Source organism: Prosopis cineraria, unplaced genomic scaffold (assembly GCF_029017545.1).
Source record: "Prosopis cineraria cultivar Desert tree isolate PC_DT_omini unplaced genomic scaffold, ASM2901754v1 PC3, whole genome shotgun sequence".
In the NCBI taxonomy this organism is placed as follows: domain Eukaryota; kingdom Viridiplantae; phylum Streptophyta; class Magnoliopsida; order Fabales; family Fabaceae; genus Prosopis; species Prosopis cineraria.
This window is the reverse complement of record NW_026555334.1, coordinates 36,192,880-36,215,352: the sequence shown is the minus strand read 5'-3', so window position 1 is coordinate 36,215,352 and position 22,473 is coordinate 36,192,880. Positions and strand designations below refer to the sequence as shown.

General features: G+C 35.1%; 3 protein-coding genes and 1 pseudogene across 3 annotated transcripts; all 4 read right to left on the bottom strand.

Annotated features, from left to right (window-relative positions):
- Positions 1-815: 815 nt before the first annotated feature.
- LOC129305567 (uncharacterized) lies at positions 816-1,742 on the bottom strand. Its single transcript, XM_054945562.1, has one exon. The coding sequence runs from the start codon at positions 1,740-1,742 to the stop codon at positions 816-818; it is 927 nt and encodes a 308-aa protein (XP_054801537.1).
- Positions 1,743-2,528: 786 nt separating this feature from the next.
- LOC129305150 (ATP-dependent DNA helicase At3g02060, chloroplastic) lies at positions 2,529-10,552 on the bottom strand. The gene is made up of 13 exons (XM_054945111.1): positions 9,723-10,552; positions 9,326-9,551; positions 8,841-9,086; positions 7,658-7,792; positions 7,413-7,537; positions 6,501-6,640; positions 6,193-6,263; positions 5,516-5,677; positions 5,004-5,090; positions 4,626-4,799; positions 4,402-4,446; positions 3,413-3,769; positions 2,529-3,220 (listed from the first exon to the last, which is right to left on the bottom strand). Exons 1-13 carry the CDS (start codon positions 10,319-10,321, stop codon positions 3,119-3,121), a joined length of 2,469 nt encoding a protein of 822 aa, XP_054801086.1. The 5' UTR covers positions 10,322-10,552; the 3' UTR covers positions 2,529-3,118.
- A 2,368-nt stretch (positions 10,553-12,920) lies between these two features.
- On the bottom strand, positions 12,921-13,724 carry LOC129304493 (non-specific lipid transfer protein GPI-anchored 30). Its single transcript, XM_054944177.1, has 2 exons — positions 13,303-13,724; positions 12,921-13,187 (listed from the first exon to the last, which is right to left on the bottom strand). Exons 1-2 carry the CDS (start codon positions 13,667-13,669, stop codon positions 13,072-13,074), a joined length of 483 nt encoding a protein of 160 aa, XP_054800152.1. The 5' UTR covers positions 13,670-13,724; the 3' UTR covers positions 12,921-13,071.
- A 1,470-nt stretch (positions 13,725-15,194) lies between these two features.
- Positions 15,195-21,487, bottom strand: LOC129305259 (potassium transporter 4-like; annotated as a pseudogene).
- Between the last annotated feature and the right edge of the window lie 986 nt (positions 21,488-22,473).

The following is a 22,473-nucleotide window of genomic DNA, read 5'->3' as shown; positions in this document are numbered from 1 at the left end:
CACAGCTTCTTCAGCACACATCTTTCTGCTGAAATTCTTGAAAAGGATAGTGTTCTTTAATGTAGGAACTTTGAAAAACTAAAATCCTCCATATTTACTCAACTTAGATTCTAGAGCAATTTTAAGCATCCCAGGATAGCATGATCACAAATTGATGATTATTTGTGCTACCAATACATTGCAGATCATCTCTTTTCTCAGACAACAAGAAGCAAAACTAAAATCTTATACACAGATTTGAGTTTCAGGGAAGAATCAAGCCGTTTACAGATTTTGGTTAGACAGAGATTGCAAATCATAAATGCATGCAGTGCATCTAAAAACAGTGTAGCTCTGAGGCCAAAATATGTGCAAAAGGAATCATCTGACGTAGAAAGAGTATAACAGTAGTACTCATAGACGGAAAATAAATTATTCAGAGAATTGAAAATAAGAGAATTGTGTCTTATACATGATTCTATATCCACCAAACAAGTGTGTAATAAAGTCCTCAACTAATTCATCTTTAAGTCCCTCATTTACCAAGGTGAATAACACCGCATCATTTATAGCATACTGAAAAAAGATAAGGCGGAGGCAATACCAATAAAGGTATGAAGAAAGACAAAGGAACAACCAATCAATCTCAATATTCAAGCTTTTGTTGTATACACAAGGTCCATTTGTTTTGAGCAGACTACAGTATCCATGAATGCATATATTGTAACTCTGCTTCGAGATCATTACCTAACAAAACAATCATACTACAGAAGAAAGAAAAAAAGCAATGGCAAAAGAAAAGCTAATAATTTAAAAGGCAAAAGGTAGTAAAAGATTCAAGCCTGCGTGCCAGTTAATGCTTTCATCTGGATAATACTACTATTTTCTGAATGAGATGAAGGGTTAGGCAAGCTATCGTAAGACCCAAATCTCCTGATGCCCACACATTTCGAAATGCCTGCATGTATGATCATGACAATGAACACCACAAGCATCACGTGGACCAAAAAAATAAGATCCAGAATAGCCGTAGCTCTCAACTTGGATTCCTCGAGTTCGCACTTGGTCGACCCCTCAACTCCATCAACCACATCAAGCAAACGATGACAACCGTCAGGGATAAAAGCATCAACATAAAGAGTCAACCCGGTCTGAAAAACCCAGAGGCCCTGCAAGAAGATAGCAGCTCCCAAACCCACATCCGCGGCGAAGAGCTTGGGCTGAAAAGCGAGAACGAGACACGTTAGCGCAGCGAACGCGGAAATCCTGGCAGAAACGGAGTCGCATTTGGCCTCGAGATCGGAAACCTGGACGGAGGCGGTGGCAGTAGCAACGGAGTATTGCAAGAAGAAAAGAACAGAAGCGAGAGCGAAAATGAAATCGTTGGAGAAGGGGAGGAAGGAGGATTCGGAAAGGAGAAGACAGAAAGCAAGGATGATAAAGAGGAAAATAACGGCGGCGAATTGGAGAGAGATGAAGCGGTGAACAGGCGTGTGACCTTTGACGAGAGGGTCAGTTTCAGCGGAAATGAATAGTTGATGAATGAAGGCGACGACGAGAGCGAGGATGATGACGTAGAGAGGGAGATGACGGAGGCGGTGGTGGTGGGGAGAGGAAGAGGAAGATGGAGGGAAGGGATGGAGGGGTTTGGCAGAGTAGGAATGAGGAGATTTGAGGTGAGATAGGGCGGCGGAGACAAGATGGTAGAGACCGAGCGACACCAAGCCCAAAGACGAAAGCAAATTATACAAAATGGCCGCCATTGACGACGAAGGGTACGAACAAGCGGCTTCCTTTTCCTTCCTATCAATGAAAATGAATTCAGCAGACAGAGGAAGCGTGACCTGATGTGGAAGTGGGCAATAGTGGATGAGAGAGAAGATCACAGGGATTCATAATTTCATATTTGATTGAGATCTTGAGTAGCAGAAGCTGAGTCCTGAGTACTCAAGCTCACCGATTGTTTTCATGATGACTTCGCTCAATTCTCAAAAACAGGCCTTTTTGTTTTTTTAACGTTGGCCAAAGAAAAAAACTATATATATATATATATAGGGAGAGACCGGAAAGGTCATGTCCATATTGGATAAGACAGAAAAAGGCAGTGACCTGGGTCCATGGCCTCCAGGCCAATGCGAGTGGATCGATGTTCTCTCCTTCGTTGCATTCAGATTTCAGAGCATCTTCAAGCTCTCGCGCAGGCTGGAGAGGAGGATGACGAGTTACGGTGCTTTCGCGTCGTCGAAGCTCTCGTTTTTTGTCCTCTAGACTAGACGGCGTTATGTATTTTCTTTTCTATTTCATTCTTTTTTTTTTTTTAAAACCAATAGAAGGGATCATGTGAAATTCCATTTTCCACCTCAACGTTGTCGTGTACTTCAGGAATCCAATATTGTGCCACAGCAGCAATATCATACACCGTTAAGCTTCCTCAGCAATTTTAAGATTCGGAAATAGTAAATATAAACTTCAGGGCTTAATTCTACAACCATCTAAAAACCACAAAATACTATAAGAGTTAATTTAAATATTTTTAAAGTGCGGTGATATATTTAAAAATCAATGTAAATTATAGCAACTAAATGAATAATTTATCTTCAAATATATTAGCGTTGTTTTCCTATAAACAAGTGAATTGATCTCCTTCCCGACCAAAAATATCACGCGTTACTTTACAAATTACACAGAATTCTCCAAAGCAGGCGACTTGATCGAAAGCTTGGACGTATCAGCCATAAGAGAGATGAGGTAGAGACTGTCCTCACCTTTCTCGACACAGAAAATGAATCTCGAATGTTTTGGAGTGACATTTTGAGGCATTGAAGGAGTAAACACTGAAACAGGTCACTGTTGCCTTCTCATTCATATTGGAAGCTAGGCTGCTGCGTGAGGCTTGCAAATCAAAAGCACAGTCATCTGAGAGGTGTCTGTAAGACTGGTCTCCATGTACACACAGTCATCTGCATGATCAACTGGAAGTCTCAATTTGCTCTCTTGTCCTGTTCTGCCTAGTCCGGCATGCAGGCTGTCTTGGTTTGCATTGGCTAGAGTCAGATTCCTGGATTTCAATCGAATAGTTCAATTCCAAATTTACATATTTTGATGGGAGAATTGTTTGGAGTACTTTACACAAAACAATCTAGTATTTTATGAGGGCGGGCAGTGAAGCATATAGTTCAGCCAGGCATTGAAAGGTCCAGTTAAGGAGTTGTTCTTTTGGAAGCTCTAAGAGAAGTTCAGCCTGCATGGGGCATATCATGGGAAAACAAAACACAGTAGAGAAGCTTGATTACAACCCTTGGAGAAAATAGGAGGGCAAATTTAATTACATTACATTAAGACATTTCCTATTTTCCTCTTGGCATTAGCATGGAAGATGAGAATTCTAATGATGCAAACTGACAAAGGGGGAAAATAGACTGAAAAACATTACCTTAATTCGATCTCCCTCGAGAATCAAGGAATTTCTATGCAAATCTGATGCCATCGACTGTGTCATCAGCTTGAAAACCTTTTTGCTTATGTTTGTTTTCATAAAGACCGTCTTTCCAGTGGAATAAATTCTGGTTACTCCTATATCAGCCGCCATTCTTTTCACATAAAGCTTCTTCAATAAAATCTCCATGGAGTAAGGCTCTTTGCCATATTGGCGGCGCAGGTTTTCGGTAAATTGCATCAGACACCAGATGTCTTTCCCAGCTGCTCTCTCAGCTGCATCTAATATTTCCATGGGGTTCTCCAGATAATTTATGTAGTCAGAAGGGAGATGAGGATTGATGTTTATATCAACCTAGAATAATTAGAGGGTACAAACATGTATCAACATTGAGGTCTCTGTTATACAAGGCAGATATTTTATCTTAACTCACACAAAAAGATATACTATATAAGAAAATAAATAATTCAATATGAAGAAAAGCTGAATTTAACTCTCGAAAATATTGTTGCTAATCTGGATATGACTACGTTGCATAATTTTGCATTTGGTTGATTATTTGGTTGCCCCTAGTGCAGTAGAATATTAATTTCCTTTGATTAAGAAAGAAAAAATAGTGTCCAACAATGCACGAAAACTGCCATTCAAATGAATAAGGGATTATATATTATTGCAACAGTCATTCTGTAAATATGAATTTTTGCATACAGATGGATAATTTTTATTTCAACAAACAGAAGACAGATAACAAGATAAGACATCGCCTGAGTTTTTTACAGGAAAATCTTCAACATTGCAATATATTTTATCATTTTACATTTCTCTGTTTCACTTCAAGTGGAAGAAAAAACGTGTCAACTTTGACTACTATAAATTTCATTTTAAAGAACTTAATTCTGAAAAACATGTATTAAGCTTCAAAAATGCCCGTGCGTATGCTTCCATGGAACATCATCATCATCATCATTTATTTCCAATAAGCATACCTGAACTGACTGATAAGGAACTGAAACTACACGATGATCATCCACCTGTAAGTTTAAGGAGAAAAAAAGCATGAATCCCCAAATATAAGCAGAAGATCAAGAACTAGGGAACATAATGTTCAGAAAACAAGTTTCTATTAATAAACAGTGCTTGCAAATCAGAGAAAAGGCATCAAGGTTGAAGTACGTAGATGGGAAAAAAAAGAGGATGAGTCAAATTTGACCTTGGACAAGCTCTCAAACAGCATCTCAAAGAAAAGATCAATGCCAACATTACCAACATCTCCTGTTTGTTGTTCACCAAATATAGTACCAAAACCTCTTATACCCATGTCTCGCTCAGCTAGTTGGAAGCCTTGACCAAGTTCACGACATTCTTCAAGAGCCGCGAGTCTCTCCTATAGAAAAATTGCTATTAGAATATTAATTTTAGGCAAGATTTATGCAAGTTCATTTCTATATTTTATGTCTAAAAACTCAAGTAAAATTCTATGAATGCTAACAAGGGAGTATGGAGCACTTGGTGAAATGAATTTATTCATAATGTAAAAACTCAAGCATCTCCTGAGATAATGAAAGGTAAAGATTAGACAGAAGCATACCAGTGCTTGATCAGAGAGAAGGGATTTATCAGGATAAAATAAATGTGCATAAGCTTCCTTGTCTGCCCGCCCAACTCTTCCACGCAACTATAAAAATTTTAAAAATTAAAAGATCAGCATTAGAAAGTTTAAGTTCAAAATTGCTCATCTATAATTTTGCACCTCCACCACCACATGGCCTCCTAAAGACTGCCCACATTCAGGTTCTTGACCAATGATCACTCATGCACTAAATAATGAATATCGAAAGCAAAGACTGGAAACAAGTTTAATGCCACAATGAGATGAAACGGAATCATTCCAGTAGAAACCAAAGTATGAACTTAAAAAATGCACAACCATGTTACTGATCTTCACACAGAAATATTAGCTAAAGCCTCATTTATCAATCACGTGCCACATGGCCATATTAACATGATCTTTCCTTTTAAGTAAACGACAAAGAAGACATGACATGTGGCCATATCCAATTAGAAATGACTCCAAAGGATGGATTTTAGGAAGAACAAAACCTGGTACAGCTGTGCAAGGCCAAATTGTTGAACATCCTGAATGATGATGGTGTTTGCATTTTGAATGTCAAGCCCACTTTCTACTATATTGGTGCAGATAAGAATCTTTATGTCACCTTGTGCAAATTTTTCCATGGTATCCTCCAGTTGCTTTGAGTATTGCTATGACAGGAACACATAAGTTTAATTAGTAGGCAAGGTAGATGCGTAGTGAGCATTGGAATGGAAGGCACACAAGTCAATATATAAAATATAAGAAAGCCCGAAAGCAGCATCTTTTTCTTTTTCTCTTTAACAAAAAACAATGATTTATTGATGATAAATTAACATTTAAAATAACTGATAACGCTTTGTCAAACAATTATCAGCATGCACCCAATAATGGGGTAAATGCATTTGGCCAAATATATGGGCTTCAGACCTAAGTAAGAGATGCCACATTATTGTCTCTCATTTGAAGATTTGAGAAAGATCAGAACAGCCTGAAAGATCCTCAATATTTCTTAACACCTTCTGAAATCTCTGATAAAGATAACTTCCATTTATCAATGGAAGCACTTCTGAGAAAGACATTATTTTATTTGATATTTAACTCCAGAATATTTCTTGGAGGAATGTTTGTTAGTCCTACAAGTTCACATGAGATGCAGCACTGGATCTACAAAACAAGCATCTACCTTCCCATGGGCAATGGCTATTTCCACATTTGGGAATGACTCTTCAAGAAATTCCATCACTTCTTCAAGTCCTGTAACATAAGAATGGTAGAGATATTAGAATCAAATGACTGAAAGCCTACAATATAGACAAGTTAGCAAATATATCCCAGACAGCACCAATGTGTTGTATAGTCTAGTTTTAGGTCTTTGATTGAGTGTCAAGAATAGATAAAAAAATTTTTAGACATCAAGAATGAGTGTAAAATGAAATTGGTTTCAATGCTCTTGAATATGATTATCAACAACAAGGCATGATGTCTCATCACCTTTAATACGGGGAAGAACATAAAAAACTTGACCACCACGGTCCATCTCATACTTAATAGCTGAGATCACTTTGTCCTTACTGAATGAAGAAAGGTGAGTTTTGATAGGAACTCTTTCTGGAGGTGGAGTTGAAATTAAACTGAAATATAAAAAAGTGTTATAATTATGCTCAGAGAATGATTAATTATGCTGGATCTTTCATTAGCTATAAGCTTAATGTAAATTGCCAAACAAGCAAAATATAAAGTATGCATCAAGCCCAATCAAAAAGCCCAAAAAGAACCAGGAGATGGCAGAAGAAAAAATGTTTAGGACCTACTAAGAGAAGATTTAGGATTTTTGCAGGGACAAAATCCTGTCTTATATTAAATAACCTTGAGTTGAAGTTTCAATAATTTGGGGAATTTGACAAGCCAGCACCTCATATCCACTTGCATAGTACTGCTACTGCTCCATTTAATTCTCCTTATCCACTCACCAACTATTGTCAACATTAGTAAATCTTACCCTACAAAGTTCCCAAGGGGGAACAAAGAATCTCAGCATATAGCAGAAATGTGAAGCTAAATTCATATCTTCACCAATATCAACAGATATTAAGGCTTCCTCATTGTGCATAGACATCATATTCTACAAGATTAGTTCGACATAAATCCATCAAAGTCTCTCTCTCTCTCTCTCTCTCTCTCTCTCTAAGACAAACAAACCTCCCCCCAATTTACAAAAGAACCGGCAGCAGACCATTGCAATAAAAAAGAGAGGGGGTAGTAGAAAATGAAAAATGAAATTTACCACAATTTGTCAACCAAATTATTCAATTATAGCTTTTTATTCCTTGAATAAAAAATTTTATTTACTATCATAAGAAGAACCAATCTATTTTCCATCATAATCTGGGGAAGGCTTGTTACCTAGCATCACGGAAACCTGTCAATGCCAAATAAAGAGTTCGTGGTATTGGAGTTGCAGAAAGAGTAAGAACATCTACAGAAGTTTTGAAAGAAGCAATCTTCTCCTTTTGTTTAACACCAAACCTCTGTTGTAAGAAATGTAAGTTAGGAAAACAATGTAGCCTTTTTTTTTGGGACAAAAAAAATGTAGCCGTTGTTAGTTATGAGAAATTAAGGAAAATATATATTGCAGATAATTGGTAAACCTGTTCCTCATCAACCACAAGCAGGCCAAGATTGTTATACACAACACGATTTCCTAGAAGAGAGTGAGTCCCAACAATAATGTCCAGGCCACCATTTTTAATCATTTCGAGGTGCTCCTCTTTTTCTGCTCTCGTCTGAAAGTTGTGACAAGTCAAATAGTCTGAAACTGATAAAAAAGTTACAAGCCATATAAATATAGACACAGAACACACTGTACATCAAATGGCAAGTAAAGACGGGAGTATATGCCGTCCTATCATAGAAGAATTATTTGTTTGCTCAACAACTGGAAATTATAGAAAGACCGTTGAACATTTGAAAAGATAGAACATGGAAACAAATACAATTTCCAAACACAAAGAAAGAAAACCACACAGAAACAATTGAGGTGAGAGAACAACTTAAAAAAAGAAAGCAAAATAATATGCCTCTTAGCATATAACTTACAATCCTATTACAGAATTCAAAGGATTGTCATCATCATTATAAAGATTTTACACTCTTAGTAAATCATAGCATTCCACCTGTTTAAAAGACAGTTAGAAGCATTGATTGCAAGCAAAATACCTCAAAAACTTCAACATGTGTACTTTCTCATTTCTTGATTGTCTTTTGAACTGGAAGTGGATTAAATTTAAACTAAAACTATGTCACCAGCATAAAACATGACGAAAAACAGAATATTTTGGCATATAATCGCAAGCTATACCAAATATAACTAACTTGAGTGCAAACTAAGATCATTCAAAAGATGGAACATCTAATTGGTGGAAAACTTCAGTATACTTTACCATAAAACACTTTAGCATGCACATGAAATAAATAAGAAGCTTGAGTAAATAATATTTAAGTATATGTGTGTGTGTCTGCGACAATATAGAAAGCTCACATATCTCACATACAAAAAAGGCAATCAAATTTCTTCAGTAACTGACCACAATGGATTGTTATAATTTTAACCAGAAAGTGGCATGTATCTAAATCAAGTAGTGACTTATGGGACAGACAAAAGAATATGCTCCAAAACACATTCAAATAAATTATGATAAAGGACATTGAAGCAAGAAAAAATTCAATTTGATTGACGAGCGTCATTAGACTACCTAAGTAAAACTAGAGTACTCTCTTCATAGCTAATCTTCACATAAACTTTACCAAGACAAGGAAAAAAAAAACACATACCTGAAACCTGCTCAGAAGTCCGATGTTAATATCAGGATAAGAAGAAAAACGCTCTGAAATAACATCAAAATGCTGTTTGGCAAGAACTATTGTCGGCGCCAAAACCATGGCTTGCTTCCCAGATGAGACTACACAGAATATAGCACGTAATGCAACTTCAGTTTTGCCAAAACCAACGTCTCCACAAATTAACCGGTCCATTGGAGTTTCACGTTCTGTCAAATCCCTTTCAACATCAATGAAAGCCTGTAAGGGAATGCATTTGGAAACACAAAATACCTAGTCAAGCATCATGAAACCACGCAAATAATAAATCTTCTAAAATCTATAGCACTGCAAAAATACAAAGGAAATAAAGCTAAAAATAAACACAAAGATGTGTAACATAATTAAACAATATCAATATTTTCAAGCAAAGCAAATGCACAAGATTTTGCCACCAGTATAAAAGAGAAAGAACAAAGACAACTTAATTATGATGTCACCTGTTTTTGATCAGGCGTGGGTTCAAAAGCAAATTGAGCTGCAAATTTAGCCATGGTAGGACATTTTGGATATGGGGGCCTTATTTGTTTTAGCCTATGTAGATAGAGTTCCATCAAGTCAACAACCATCTTCTGTATGGCAACCTTTCCTTTAATCTTTCTTCTCTCCCAGGCGCTAGTATCATTCAACTTGCTCAATGTCCGAGGTCTTTTGTTTTCATTTGGACTGCAAACGTACCGCAATTAACATGATTAACATGATCATTTAATAAAGTACAAATGTAACGCTCCCAATTTAGAAACTACATTTTGCTTGAGCTTTGATAATGGTATAAAAACATTATCTTCTAGAATAATAAGAGAAATGTTAAGGGTAAGGAGGGTGCGAAGAACTTACAGACTATATCTATAGAGCATACGAGCCGCCTTCCTAACAGGAAGCTTTGCCATACCATCTGCATACTCTATAAAAACATACTCAATTGGCTCTGTAGAATTCTTTGGAACCGAGAACTTAATCCCAACAAAGCGCCCAATACCAACCTTCTTGTGCACAACGTAGTCCCCAGAAAGAAGCGTATAAGGATCTACCTGGTAGCTAAATCCACCTTCCTTATTCTCCCTGTCCCCTTTCAACTTCTGCAATCCTCTCTGCTGCTGCTCCTTCACCAATTGTATGTACTTGTCAGCCTCCTCCGAATCCACTACCGTCCTGGAAACCTCTCGCTTGGCGAAATCACGGCGAATCCTCTCGTTGAGAACCAAAATGGGGTCATTCTCGAGCTCAATTCTCTCTGTCCTGTTCGACAATTTGGAATGAGAAGGAACCGAAAGGTTTTGAGTGTAGACGGCATTGGGGGCCAAAACTACTCGTCCTTTGTTGTTTTTGAACTGCAAAGGGTGCGTGACAATGAAAAGACCCCAAATTCTGGGGAATGAGCTGAGTTTGGGAATGAGGGGTGTGGAAATGTCAGACATTGGAAGAGGAGAAGCCATGGTTGAAGGAAAAGAAGAAAGGCAGAGTAATAAGAGTTGACGACAAGATTTTTAGAAGAAAGAGAGGGCAAAGATGGATAAGAGGGCCATTTGTACTTTGGAGAGCTGCGGTTGCTCTCCAGTTGAGGTGGTAGTCAGAGAGAGAGAGGAAAAACGAGTGCACAGAGGTTTTGGAGGGGTTTACCGAAGAAGAAATGTCCTGAAATACGCGAGAGCGCGAGGCATTTTGTTTGTGGACTGTGGGGTTAAGGTAAAAGATATTTATGCATGGCTTTGCAAAGTTTACAACACAACCCAACTTCTTTGGCCAAAAAAAAAAACTTTTGTGCTCAGCAAGCGTCAATCAAAAAAAAAACACAACTGGAACGTCAAGATTTAAAAATGTAAATTTAAATTTAATTTATATTTATTAAAATAAAAATTTATAATTTTTTTATAAATATATTTATTATTAATTTAAATAGTACTGGTTTAATTTTCATAGTCTAATTTAATATTATAATTTTTAAAAATTGACTATTTATATATATTTTGGACAATCTAACTTCAACATTAAATTTTTATCTGTAAGATCCAGGTTTAAATTTTTTATTTTGATAAATATAATATTAAAAATAAAATATAAAATATTTTGACTATAACTTTTTTTAAAAAAATTATAAATTTTTTAAATCTTAACTCTACAGAATACCTCTAAACAATTAATATATACAAAATATAAAAATTTAATATTAAATTATTAAATATAAATTAGATTAGTCATAAAAAATTGATTAATTTTTTTTATAATTTTTATAAATTTTTATTTTAAAAATATAAAATAAGAATATTAAATTAATTTTTTTAAATTTAAATGATCAAGATTGCATCAGCCTGGTGCACACGCAATGTGAATCCCAACTTCGCATGCTCACGATTTTCAGATATTTGTTTGGTTCGATGGGTGTTGCGTGGCGAAATTACGTCGTTCACTTCTTGCTTCGGCTTCGTGTTCCAGCAGTGACCGTTACATTCTGCGTTGACTTTGAACACCATCTCTCTTAAACACCAGTGATCATGGAATCAAATCCATCATTTTGTTGCAGTAGCTTTAATCATCACTTGAACTTCAAACACCATCTCTAAATTGTAATGCTAATGATTGCTACCATCTCTCCCTGTTTTTTTTTTTTTTTTTGGGTCACATATTGCTACCACCTCTTTATTGTCTATCATTTTTACCAAATGAAAAATACAGGGTTTAAATAAATCATCAAATCACACTTAAGTGCATTATCTAGTGATAAGGTAATTTTTTTAAATACAAAGCTACGGCCACCTATGCGAGGAAAAATAAAGTAATCTATTTATATGAAAGAGGTGGTGAGTTATTCTTTATTTAAATTTTAATTGAGTATAATAGATTATAAAAATAATTAATGAAATGATAAATTTTAATCATAATTGATTATGTTATAAAATATCTGTTTAAATAATTTAATCAAAATTAATTTTAGCTATATAAATTGGACATTGCTTTTCAAAATTAAATTATTAATATATTTGTATCTAATATTATTAAATTTGTTAAATTTTATTTAAGAAATAAAATATATTATTTAAATTACATATCTGATTAATTATAAAAATTTAAATTATATTAATATTAATAATTTAATTTGTATAAATAAATAACTCAATATATCTTAGTTCAAATTAATTTAATAAAAGAGAAAATTTTAATTCTTAAATACCAAACATCAATTTTACAATAACTAATGAAGATGATAATATATGAATTAATTTCTAATGATATCATGAATATGAGTCATATCTGACGAAGATGTTAAATATTATCTTAAAATTTTGGTAACATAGAAAATATAGCAATATCACAAATAATGCAAAATCTCTCTCTCTAAACCTTTGCAACAATATTTGTCATGATTTTAAATTTTAAATTAATTTTTCTCTACCAATTAATATTTTATTTGAATTAATTTTATAGTAAGTGTTGAGTGGAGGGTGATAATTGACAGAAATTTATGCTAGCAATTTTTTTGAGGATATAAATTTAAATTTTATCTAAAAAAAAGAGAAGAGAAGAGAGTTTGTTTTATTTTTATTAAATTATGTGTTTTTTTTGTATTTTTTTTCTTTGGACTTTCTTTATATTTTTTTCAATACTTTTTGATAAAATTTTTGACAAAAGCTCGGATTGGCGGCTTCTGGAAAAAATTAATTTTTTCCCCAAAAATCAATTAATCACAAAACTTGATGTTTGGATAAATTTCCTTATTAATCGATTTTTGGCCTCAAAAATTGATTAATGAAGCAATCCAAACAGGCATTCACGAGATTGATTTAGTCTCCTTCCAATTTCCAAAAAAAAATTCTCAAATCCAATTCCTCGTTCATAATGCGCAATGAAAATATAACAACCTAGAAAATACATAATAATAGCTGGTTTGAATTGCGCATATTTTTTCATAGCCATCAACTATAATATTTGGAATTTATTTGAAATTAAATGTTCTCACTTACCCAGCAATCAAATCCCAAGTACAGCTGTATATATGACATGATTTTTTTTTTTTTTCAAATTTTGACTAACATAACATGAAAAATGAAGCATAGTATTTTTATTTATTTTTTTATTTTTCCTAGAGCAAACTAGTTACATCACATCTCAAGTTCTCAAGCCAGGTATCAATTCACGATCAGGAAAAAGACAATAGAAAAACTCTCAAATTCCAGCAGCAATCTCCAGCCTACACCCACAGCATCTGAGCAGTAATTAACAAAACCAAGATCATCGTAACCCCTTGAGAGAGGTCCACTATCTTAGCTGCTGAGTTCTGAGCAGTATTATGGGAACCAGGAGAACCTGCAACAACAGCAACACATATCTCGCTTCAACAAAACTCTCCTTCTGATAGAAAACAGAGTAGCAAACCCACTAACAAAAGGAAAAGATAAGAGAATGAGAGAAGCCAGTATACTTGATGAGAGGCAGGACAAAGGATTAACACGTTGGCCACATCTCCCAGGCAAGGTCTGAGCCTCAGTAATATTAATGCCAGCCTGCTCAGCCTGTCTCGTTCCTTTATTGCTCACAAGGCTGCAAAGGCATTGTGGGTCTGATCGGATCACAGATTTGAGAGGATCGCAGCAGCTATCAGGAGGTTCTCTGTTGCCATTGAGGTAATTGAGGCAAGGGGAGAGCTGGTTGAGGCAAGAATTGTCTTGAGCTCTTGCTTCTGGGAACGGAGTAATCAACAGCAAAAGAAAGCAGGCCAAGCAGAAGAGAGGACTGGACTTGGTGACCATGTTGGATATCGTTGGTGGGGGTGCGTTTTTCTGATGCATTGCGGATGGATATGCTTATATAGGAGAGAAGGAAGGGAGATGGCGAAAATGACAGAGTTGGTGATCGAACTCATTTCATAGCCGACGAGTGCTGGAATAGGTAGATGTTTAGAGTTTATTTAGAAGAGGCTTCTATTTTGTGGCTGAGAGAGTGAAAGTTAGTTGTTAGGATGGGCACGGCGAGCGTTGGACAGGTAAAGCTACTTTCCTAAGTTGGGAATTTTCTTACACAGAAATGAGCGAGTCAAAGAGTGAGAGTCCCACGGATTAGCCGATATGAAAAAGGCGTCTATAGGAACCCGGATAAGCCTTGACCAGTTTAATAAAATATTGTCTATAACTAACTTGATTATGATTTGGCTACTGTTTTGACTATTAATTTTTGAACAGGCGTCTTAACCAGTTGAATAATTATTTCCAACACCTTAGAAAAAGGCCCAAAAGGTCTTTTTCTTTTTCTGTGTCAACTAAAATTTTGGTGCTTTGCGGTGACAGAATCTCTAGAAAAGGCCCAAGCTTTTGTTTTTTTTGATTGAGTAAAATTTGGGTGAGTAAAGTCTCATCTTATTATTAGCATTGAGTCAATCTCATGATTTAAAGAATACTAACAGAAATAATTACAAATTATTTACTAATAGTGTCCTGGGATTTCAACAACGCTTTTGCACCATTTCTTTCTCTCTTATTTCTTTTTTTTTTTCACTATTTTGTATGTGTTGTCGGCTGGGCGCTGTCGCCCAACTTAAAATTGATGACAATAAATTCATGTTGCAATTATGTAAGAGAAGCATAAATAGACGCTTTTCAATATAAATCTTGTAATCAATATAAGAGTTAAAATATTGTTTTCATATTGACAGATTTATTAAAAATAACTTTGACATAAAAAAAAATTACATGTAAGTCTTACAGAAGAGAATTTATTATCAAAAAATATCATAAAATTCACAAAACACTCTCAAATTTCAAATTCAATGCATTTACAATTTAATTAAAGATATTTATACTCAGATAATGGGCATTTACAACTTATTATTACAAGTTGTCATTCTCCTTAACAAGTTGTGACAACTTATAAATACATTTAATCAAGTTATAATTGGGCAAAATTTAAGACTTGAAAATATTTTATGAATTTTTTTAGGACTTCTTGATGATACTTTTCTTTTTGTGAAACTTAAGTGTAATTTTTCCCAAAAAAAAAGGTTGGCTATAAATATGTAGCTTGAAAATATTTTCCTTTGTGTTCAGGTGAGGTAAGTTGACGAGACAAAGTAAATATTTTAGAGACGCTCTATTGTCATTAAAGAAGCAAGCACGTTCCTGCATGGCTGCAAGCATGAAACAGTTAAGTTAACCACCCACCCTCCTTCCTTTTTTAAAAAAGAAAAAGAAAAAATTAGGTGTGTGCAGAATGAGAATCAACACCACCATGATCAAGATGCAAAACGGTCTCTCAAAAAGAAAAAAGCAAAACTGCATCACGATTTGAACAATCACAAATGAACATATAGGTATGCTAAAAGTTAATTTCATTAAAGCATGTGACCCAATCAAATGCTTACTCGTGGTTCTTGTCTTTGGAGACAAAGTAATATGTCATGATGAAGTTGCAAAATTTCATCAGCACTTAGACATAATATACCATCCCAACTTCAATCATACTAACGTGAGGAATATTAAGGCAAACAGCAGGACCTCTGCAATTCTGTCGCAGAAAAGTATATAAAACATCAATTGCAAACCTTTCCAAGAATGAAGATGATCTCCTTGCCTTCACGTGTGTGTTTCCCATTATATATGAACCCCAGCTTCCTTTGCTTCAATCAAATCTGTTAATTCTTCCCTGACAAAAGGATCCATCTCAGGGACGTTTGGTTGTTGAAACCTCACGCGTTGCTTCCTCAGCGGTGGGTTTTCATCATTAACAGACTGAAGACTCCTCCAGGAAGCAGATCTGCTGCTAGAAATGGAGATGTCCTCATGTTCAGAAATTATTAAGCTTGAGCCTGACGGCATGCTTTCAGCATTTACAACTGCCATTCTCCCATCAAGGAGAAAAGTCTCAGAATCTGAGTCATCTTGTTCCATTGCTTCCATCGGGAAAAACTGTGCTATATTCTGTACGATCAGGTTCTCAAAGTCGTCGTCATTTCTTTGAATGTCCTTATACCCATATCTAACCGTGCATCTATACATACGATATGGTCTTGGGCAGACTCTCCCAATGAGGAAACGTTCTCCAGCTGATACATGTGGAACAGGGACAGATTTTATGCAGACAAAAACCAGAATCTTGTGGAATGCAGGGAGATTGGTCACAAAATGGGAAAATATTGTAGGTACTCCTGTTACAAGTCCTGAGTAGATGAGACCTATTCCTGGGACACGGACAATGCCAAGGCTATGGCCTAAGCCCAATAACCATTTCAACGAAGCTTTGTTTTGCGTCTCGAAGCTGAACTTCCTACGAGTACCATAATGCCATACGCAGATGACAGACATGAAGATGAATGCCAGTACAAGAGGGACCCATGCTTCCTGGGGAACTTTCACGATCACTGCTGATAAGTATAGCCCCTCGATTGCCCAAAAGAATAGAAGAAATACCATGGCAACAAAGATATTCTTCTCCCAGACAAAGATTATGACGAGTGCCATCAAAAAGGTTGTCACAAACATGACCAACACAACAGCAAGTCCTGGTTACCAAGGACCCACAGAGATTTAACTTCAAAAGGATACATAAACTCAAAAGTCATATTTCATAGGATGCTTAGTTTTCTTGAAAGAGTATTTACCATAAGCATTTCCGATTAAGCTTGTGTCCTGAAATCCAACGGTTACAGCGAGAGTGAGGAGCATCAATATCCAGTTTATTTCTGGGATGTAGATCTGCCCAAATATATCTTTGGAGGTATGTACAACTTTGACTCGGGGAAAGCAACCAAGTGCGTGACATTGATTGATGATGGAGAACGTTGCAGTTATAACAGCTTGGCTCCCAACAATGGTTGCAAGAGTGGCAATGCCAAAGACAGGCCAATACACAGGGTCTGTGGAACAAATCAAAATAAACTGTTCTCTTTACAGAATTTAGCGGGGGAAGCAATACGAAATAAGTTATCAGATAAACTAACCAGGTATTGAGTCATAGAAACTATTATAAATAGCATTGAGGTTTTTAGATAGGAATGCAGCTTGGCCATATATTGTACTACCAAACAAGGGTATACAGCACAAGTAAATGCAAGCTGCACAGGGAAGAAGAACGTTAAGAAATTAAAATTTCTCACCTTGCAATGCAACTCCACCGCAGCTTTGTTGTTCTGATTTGAACTAGCAAAATACCCCCTCCCTTTTTTTGAAGCAGCACAAGAAAAACAGTTTCTAGCTAGTTTATAATCTAATACATGATTATAACAATTATTGCTTCCTGCTATTATGATACAATCATGTAGACACTCAAATTCATCCATAGAGACTGAAAGAACATATATCATGAAGTTCCCTCACCATTTGAAGCAACTAGAAATAATTATGATTTATTCAATCCATAAAATGGAGTCAGGTTTTTACGCTCACCCTTATTGACACAGCAGTGAAATGACCAAGATCTGCAAACATAGCTTCAGTCCCTGGTGAAACACAAAATGCTCCCATAATTAGGTTAAGAGTGAATTTTCCCAGTTCTTGAAAAAGGGAGCATTCTGCACAACAGCCCAGGCAACTCTTGGTTCATTTCAAATAGCATGCCTTCAAGGTCCACGTCAGGTCTAACTTCTGTTTTTCTTTTGTTTCTTTTCCTAAATTTTAGAAAGAAAGTGTAACATACCAGTGATGCAAAGGAGAACCCCTCCAAGCGAAAGCCAACCATTTCTACCGTTCTTGCTGAAAAACTTGTATATATAGTGAGGGGATAATGCAAAAACTACTCTTGGATTCCAACGTATTATATTATACAGCCCAACGGCAAAAGTGCATAGAAGCCAAATCGTTAAGATTGGTGCAAACATAAATGCTACTCTGTGGGTGCCAACATGCTGGAGAGCAAATAGCCCAATCAAGATGACACAGACTAGAAACACTAGCACTCCTGCAAACAACATGAATTTCTAACTGTAAACTGAAATTCAAACCTGTATTTTTTATTGGACCCGAAAAGAAGAAGGAAGCTATTTTCATCAATGAACAGCAAATGAGAATTGAATCACCGTCCAAGAAATTTGTCCCTTGTTTTCTTACTCCTGAAAGTGCTGCTAGAACTGCAAGGGTGCGGAACGTTTTGTAAGTTTTGATCAGACACTTGCTAATGCTTGTGAGTAAAACAATATAATAAGCAAATCAAAGAAAAGCAGTTGTTTTTTGCCCGAGCACAAATGTTAAATGAGCATCAGAAAAGTGCAGAACCAAGTGCTTTCTAGGATAAAGAATGATATGTTACATGATCCTTATACATTTTAAAAACAATTGAGAAGAGTGAATTTAAGAGTACATCCTGCTGATGACGTTAGCCAAAGTTTGAGGCGGTCACTTTGAACTCGAAACAATCTTATGGCTCCAAAATAGGCCTTGGCAGAAAGAACAAGATGCAAGTGATCTTTTCTGATTTTTCTCTGCCAAGAAGTCACCACATATACAAAATTGCTAGGCAAAAGGGGCATTTCTACAACATAATATTTGCATGCAACAACTACTTAACACCAAATCTAAAATGGCATGACTAGAATCTCTGGCTACTCCAGTTACAATAAAATGATCATCATCTCACTTGACATTGCAGGTGAGAGCACACCATCACCTATGAGCATGCTAACACCAAACAGTACCACAACTAGTAGGACCGTCCTTGACCATCCATGTTTCTCCAAAATCCTCGTTAGTGTTGAAGAGGAAACAGCATTGGACGAGGGACCGTGTTTGTAGGATGACAGTTCCTCATCAGCTGCTTGTTGGTTGGGAAGTAAATTAAACTTAGCATGCCTGCAAAGGAGAGTGTAAAGAGCAAATGTCCCACCTGACATTAATGATGCTAACATGATCAGAACATACACTTCCTATAATAAAACTGAAACAACAATAGATGTCATGGAATTGCAATATTATGATATGTCGAAGGTAAACCATAGTATTAATACCTTCACCATTATCATCAACACCCAAGAGGATGAAAACATACTTAAGCAAGGGTATCAATGTAAGTGTCCAGAAAATCAATGAAAAAGAACCAAAGATAGTATCCTCGTCTAGATGCATTAGCGACTTTTCTCCCATCGTGTTTGTATAAACATAGAGAGGTGATGTGCTCAGATCTCCATAGACTACACCAAGGCTTTGATATGCTAATAATATGTTCCTGGAGAGGTTTACCCATGATAACTGCAATGCGACACTATATCACTATTATTAATAAAGTACTAAAACCTCCTTGTTTCCACGAAATTATACAATTCGGAAAAATAAACAATAGGGAGTATTGTTATTAGAAGTATCAAAGATCCTATATATTGAGCAAATAAAGGAGTAAGTAGTCATATTTATTGCAGAATGCGGTATCAAATAGCAATATAAATAAATAAAATCTGTTATAAATTGAATTTTTTTTTCCCGCTTCATGGGAGATTATAAAACCAAGTAGGAAGGGGACACAGAAAACAGTACAGGGAATTGTTTCTCATTGGAGACATCTTGACTAGGCGAGATTCTGGAACTTGGCGTTGGTGAAGTTCATAAAACCAAACATGCAAACCTTCGCATTGGAAATTTTCATCTTAAAAATATAAGCATAGAATTCCTGGCCAGAAATAATTCTGAACGTTGAATTTGTAATCATTGAAGAGATTCACTAATAAAGTATGGATAATATGCTAAAAAAATATTATTCTATAACAATACAAAGTCTGGTTTCTACCTAATTACCCCCTCCAATTCTATATACAAGTAAATCCTAACTACTTCACTAAAATCAAGAAAATGTAATTAAATCATTGAAATTTTCCCAAAAGGAAAAAGAAATTTTTCAATTTATCTCTATTAAATATATCATCTTTAAAAACATACTATCTTTCACATACGACATTTTACCTTGTTGATAAAAAATTTTGATTTAGTAAAATTGGAATAAAGTATATGATAGTATATTTTTGAGAAAATTAATCTTTTAATCCTTCAACTTTTAACTCACTTGTAACTCAGTTCCTCAATTACGATTCGCTGCGACTCAGTCTCTTAACTTTTGATTCACCTCGGTTCTTATTTTTTAGTTTTTTTTTTAAATTTCTTATCAAATAAGAGGAATAAAAAATGCTCATATATTATTTTAAAATACCATCCTCTTGCTCATTGATGTGAGATATAAGTTAATATGAAAAAAAAATTAACAAAAATTAAAAACTAATTTGTAAGTGATTCAAAAGTTGAGGGGCTGAGTCATAGTTGAGGAATTAAGTCACAACGAGTCATAATTGAGGGATTGAGTTGCAAGTGATTTAAAAATTGAAAGATTAAAAGATTAATTTTTTTATATTTTTTATACAAAATGACTTATAATAAAAAAAACCATCAAACTCTTGTAGAATGAGATTTATATATAGAATTGGAGGGCGCATATTCTTGAAAAAATTGACAAACATTATTAAAATAATAAAGTTCAATTACGTTTAAGCACATTTGAGGATTAATCAAGACAGCGTTCAAAAGTCAAAATTCACAAACTGGAACTCGAATAGAGACATTTTAATAGTTTCCAATAGGTTCTCACGATAACTGATTTTTACGCTTGGCACAGGAGATCGCATATTCAAACTGGAATAAGGTTTAATCTATCTATAAACGACAAAGAAGCGTCACAAGCATAAAAGCAGGATGGATTCAAAAACATTTTGGTACCAAATTCGAATTCAGATTCAGGTTACACGAATACATTTGTTAAAGCTCAGAAATTAGAAAGGGATTGTTAGGTTCAGAGAGAAAATGTCTGACCAGAGGACTCAGGTGGTTCGGGGCTCCAGCTTCGGTGTCCATGAGGGGGCAGTTTACTGTATCGAACTCTTCTGCCCTGTCCGCGCTTGCGTATGGGTGAAAGGTTCTTAGAAAAGGTCAACAGAACCCGATGTATTCGCATATGGCTCTGTTAGTATGGAGTCTCCAATAATTGCCAAATGGCACCAAAATAATCCCCTCACTATTTTGCACGATCCGGCTCTGTCGATAATCGGCAATATCGTGTTTGTTCCTCTACCGCCATTCTGCTTCATCTTTTAGACTTTAGAGAACCGATTTGGAATAAGAAAAAATACAACGTGGAAGCAGAAAAGTACAGTTCATTTTTCCGTAATGTATAGCAGAGTCGAACAGGGGATGGAGAAGAAGCTGGGTCAGGAATCGATCAAGTTAGGACCAGGATCCAACGGTGCACTTAACCTAAACAGTCGCACATCATGTTTCATATTTCTTCTTGAAATATACAGGAGAAATACTCATCGTCTTTAATAATTATGTGGAGAAACACGCAGACCACCAACTCGAGGAACAACATAAACGCAGTTTCTCCCCTCTGGCCAGTGATCACAGAGGAACAAGCTTTAGATTGTTATATCAAGAACTGTGATGGAAACTGGGTTCTCGAGTTCGGTTGCAAACAAGGACCTCATCCATACCCTGCCGCAAAACTTTGGGAAATATTTAAAGGTCGTACGCTATGCTAGGAGAAGGGGCTAACCGACAAATACCGATCTTGTTACTCAGTCATGTTGCTGGACATCTAAACCACTGAACCTGGTTTTCAGAGATGCCTGTCTCACTCACCCATCCTGAGTCTGATTTAATTACCAGAATCGGAGGATTGATAGCGAGTGGCTGACGGCTTGAGCGTGCATGCCATGCACTTGGAGAGCTCAATTGTATAGAGGCGAGATTCTAAAAACGATAATTTGGGCCAAGCTCGATGGGTCAATCCGAACTCGCCCAAAAAATTTAGACCCAAACCTGAAAAAAATAATATTTTTTTTATTGTTCAGACATATTCGGACGGCCCGAATAGGCCCGAAAAAATTCAGGCCAAGCCCGATCGGGTTCGGGCTTGGCCCGAATACCCGAATAGGAAAAAAATAATTTTTTAAAAAAATATAATATAATAAATATTAATTATTTTTTAAGTTTTATATCATTTTATTTTAAAATACCATATATTTGAGTGTATTACTATAGTTATTTTAAAAAAATAAAAATATTTATATTTTTTCATTTTTATTATTTTTAATCAAATAAAATATCTTAAAATAATAATTAAAATATATTTTAATAATTGAGTCATATAAACCATTTTCTTGTCCAAAAAATTATATTTTATATTTTTTATAAAATAAGATAATTAATTTTAAATTAAAAATAATTTTAAAAATAAAATTTGGACATGTATGAATTTTCAGCTCTACTACTAAACAAACATAATAAATAAAATAATATTTTTAGATAATTATTTGATTATTATTCACGTTAGACTTAGTTAAAAATTAAGAATGAACTAAAGTAAATACTTTTTATATATAGGACTTAAACAATATAAAATATTTAAAGAAAAAAATTCAAAAAAATAGTATTTTGCCCATAATTAAATAATTTTGTTTTATATAATATAATGATGACTATTTTTTTCATATTCTTAAAAATAAAAAGTATATTTTATGCAATAATTATTAAAAACTTTTAACTAATCAGGACAATAATTTTAAATTAATGGTTTAACCGTAGTTGAATTGAGATTAACTTGACCATAATTAAAATAATATGATTCAATTAAAATA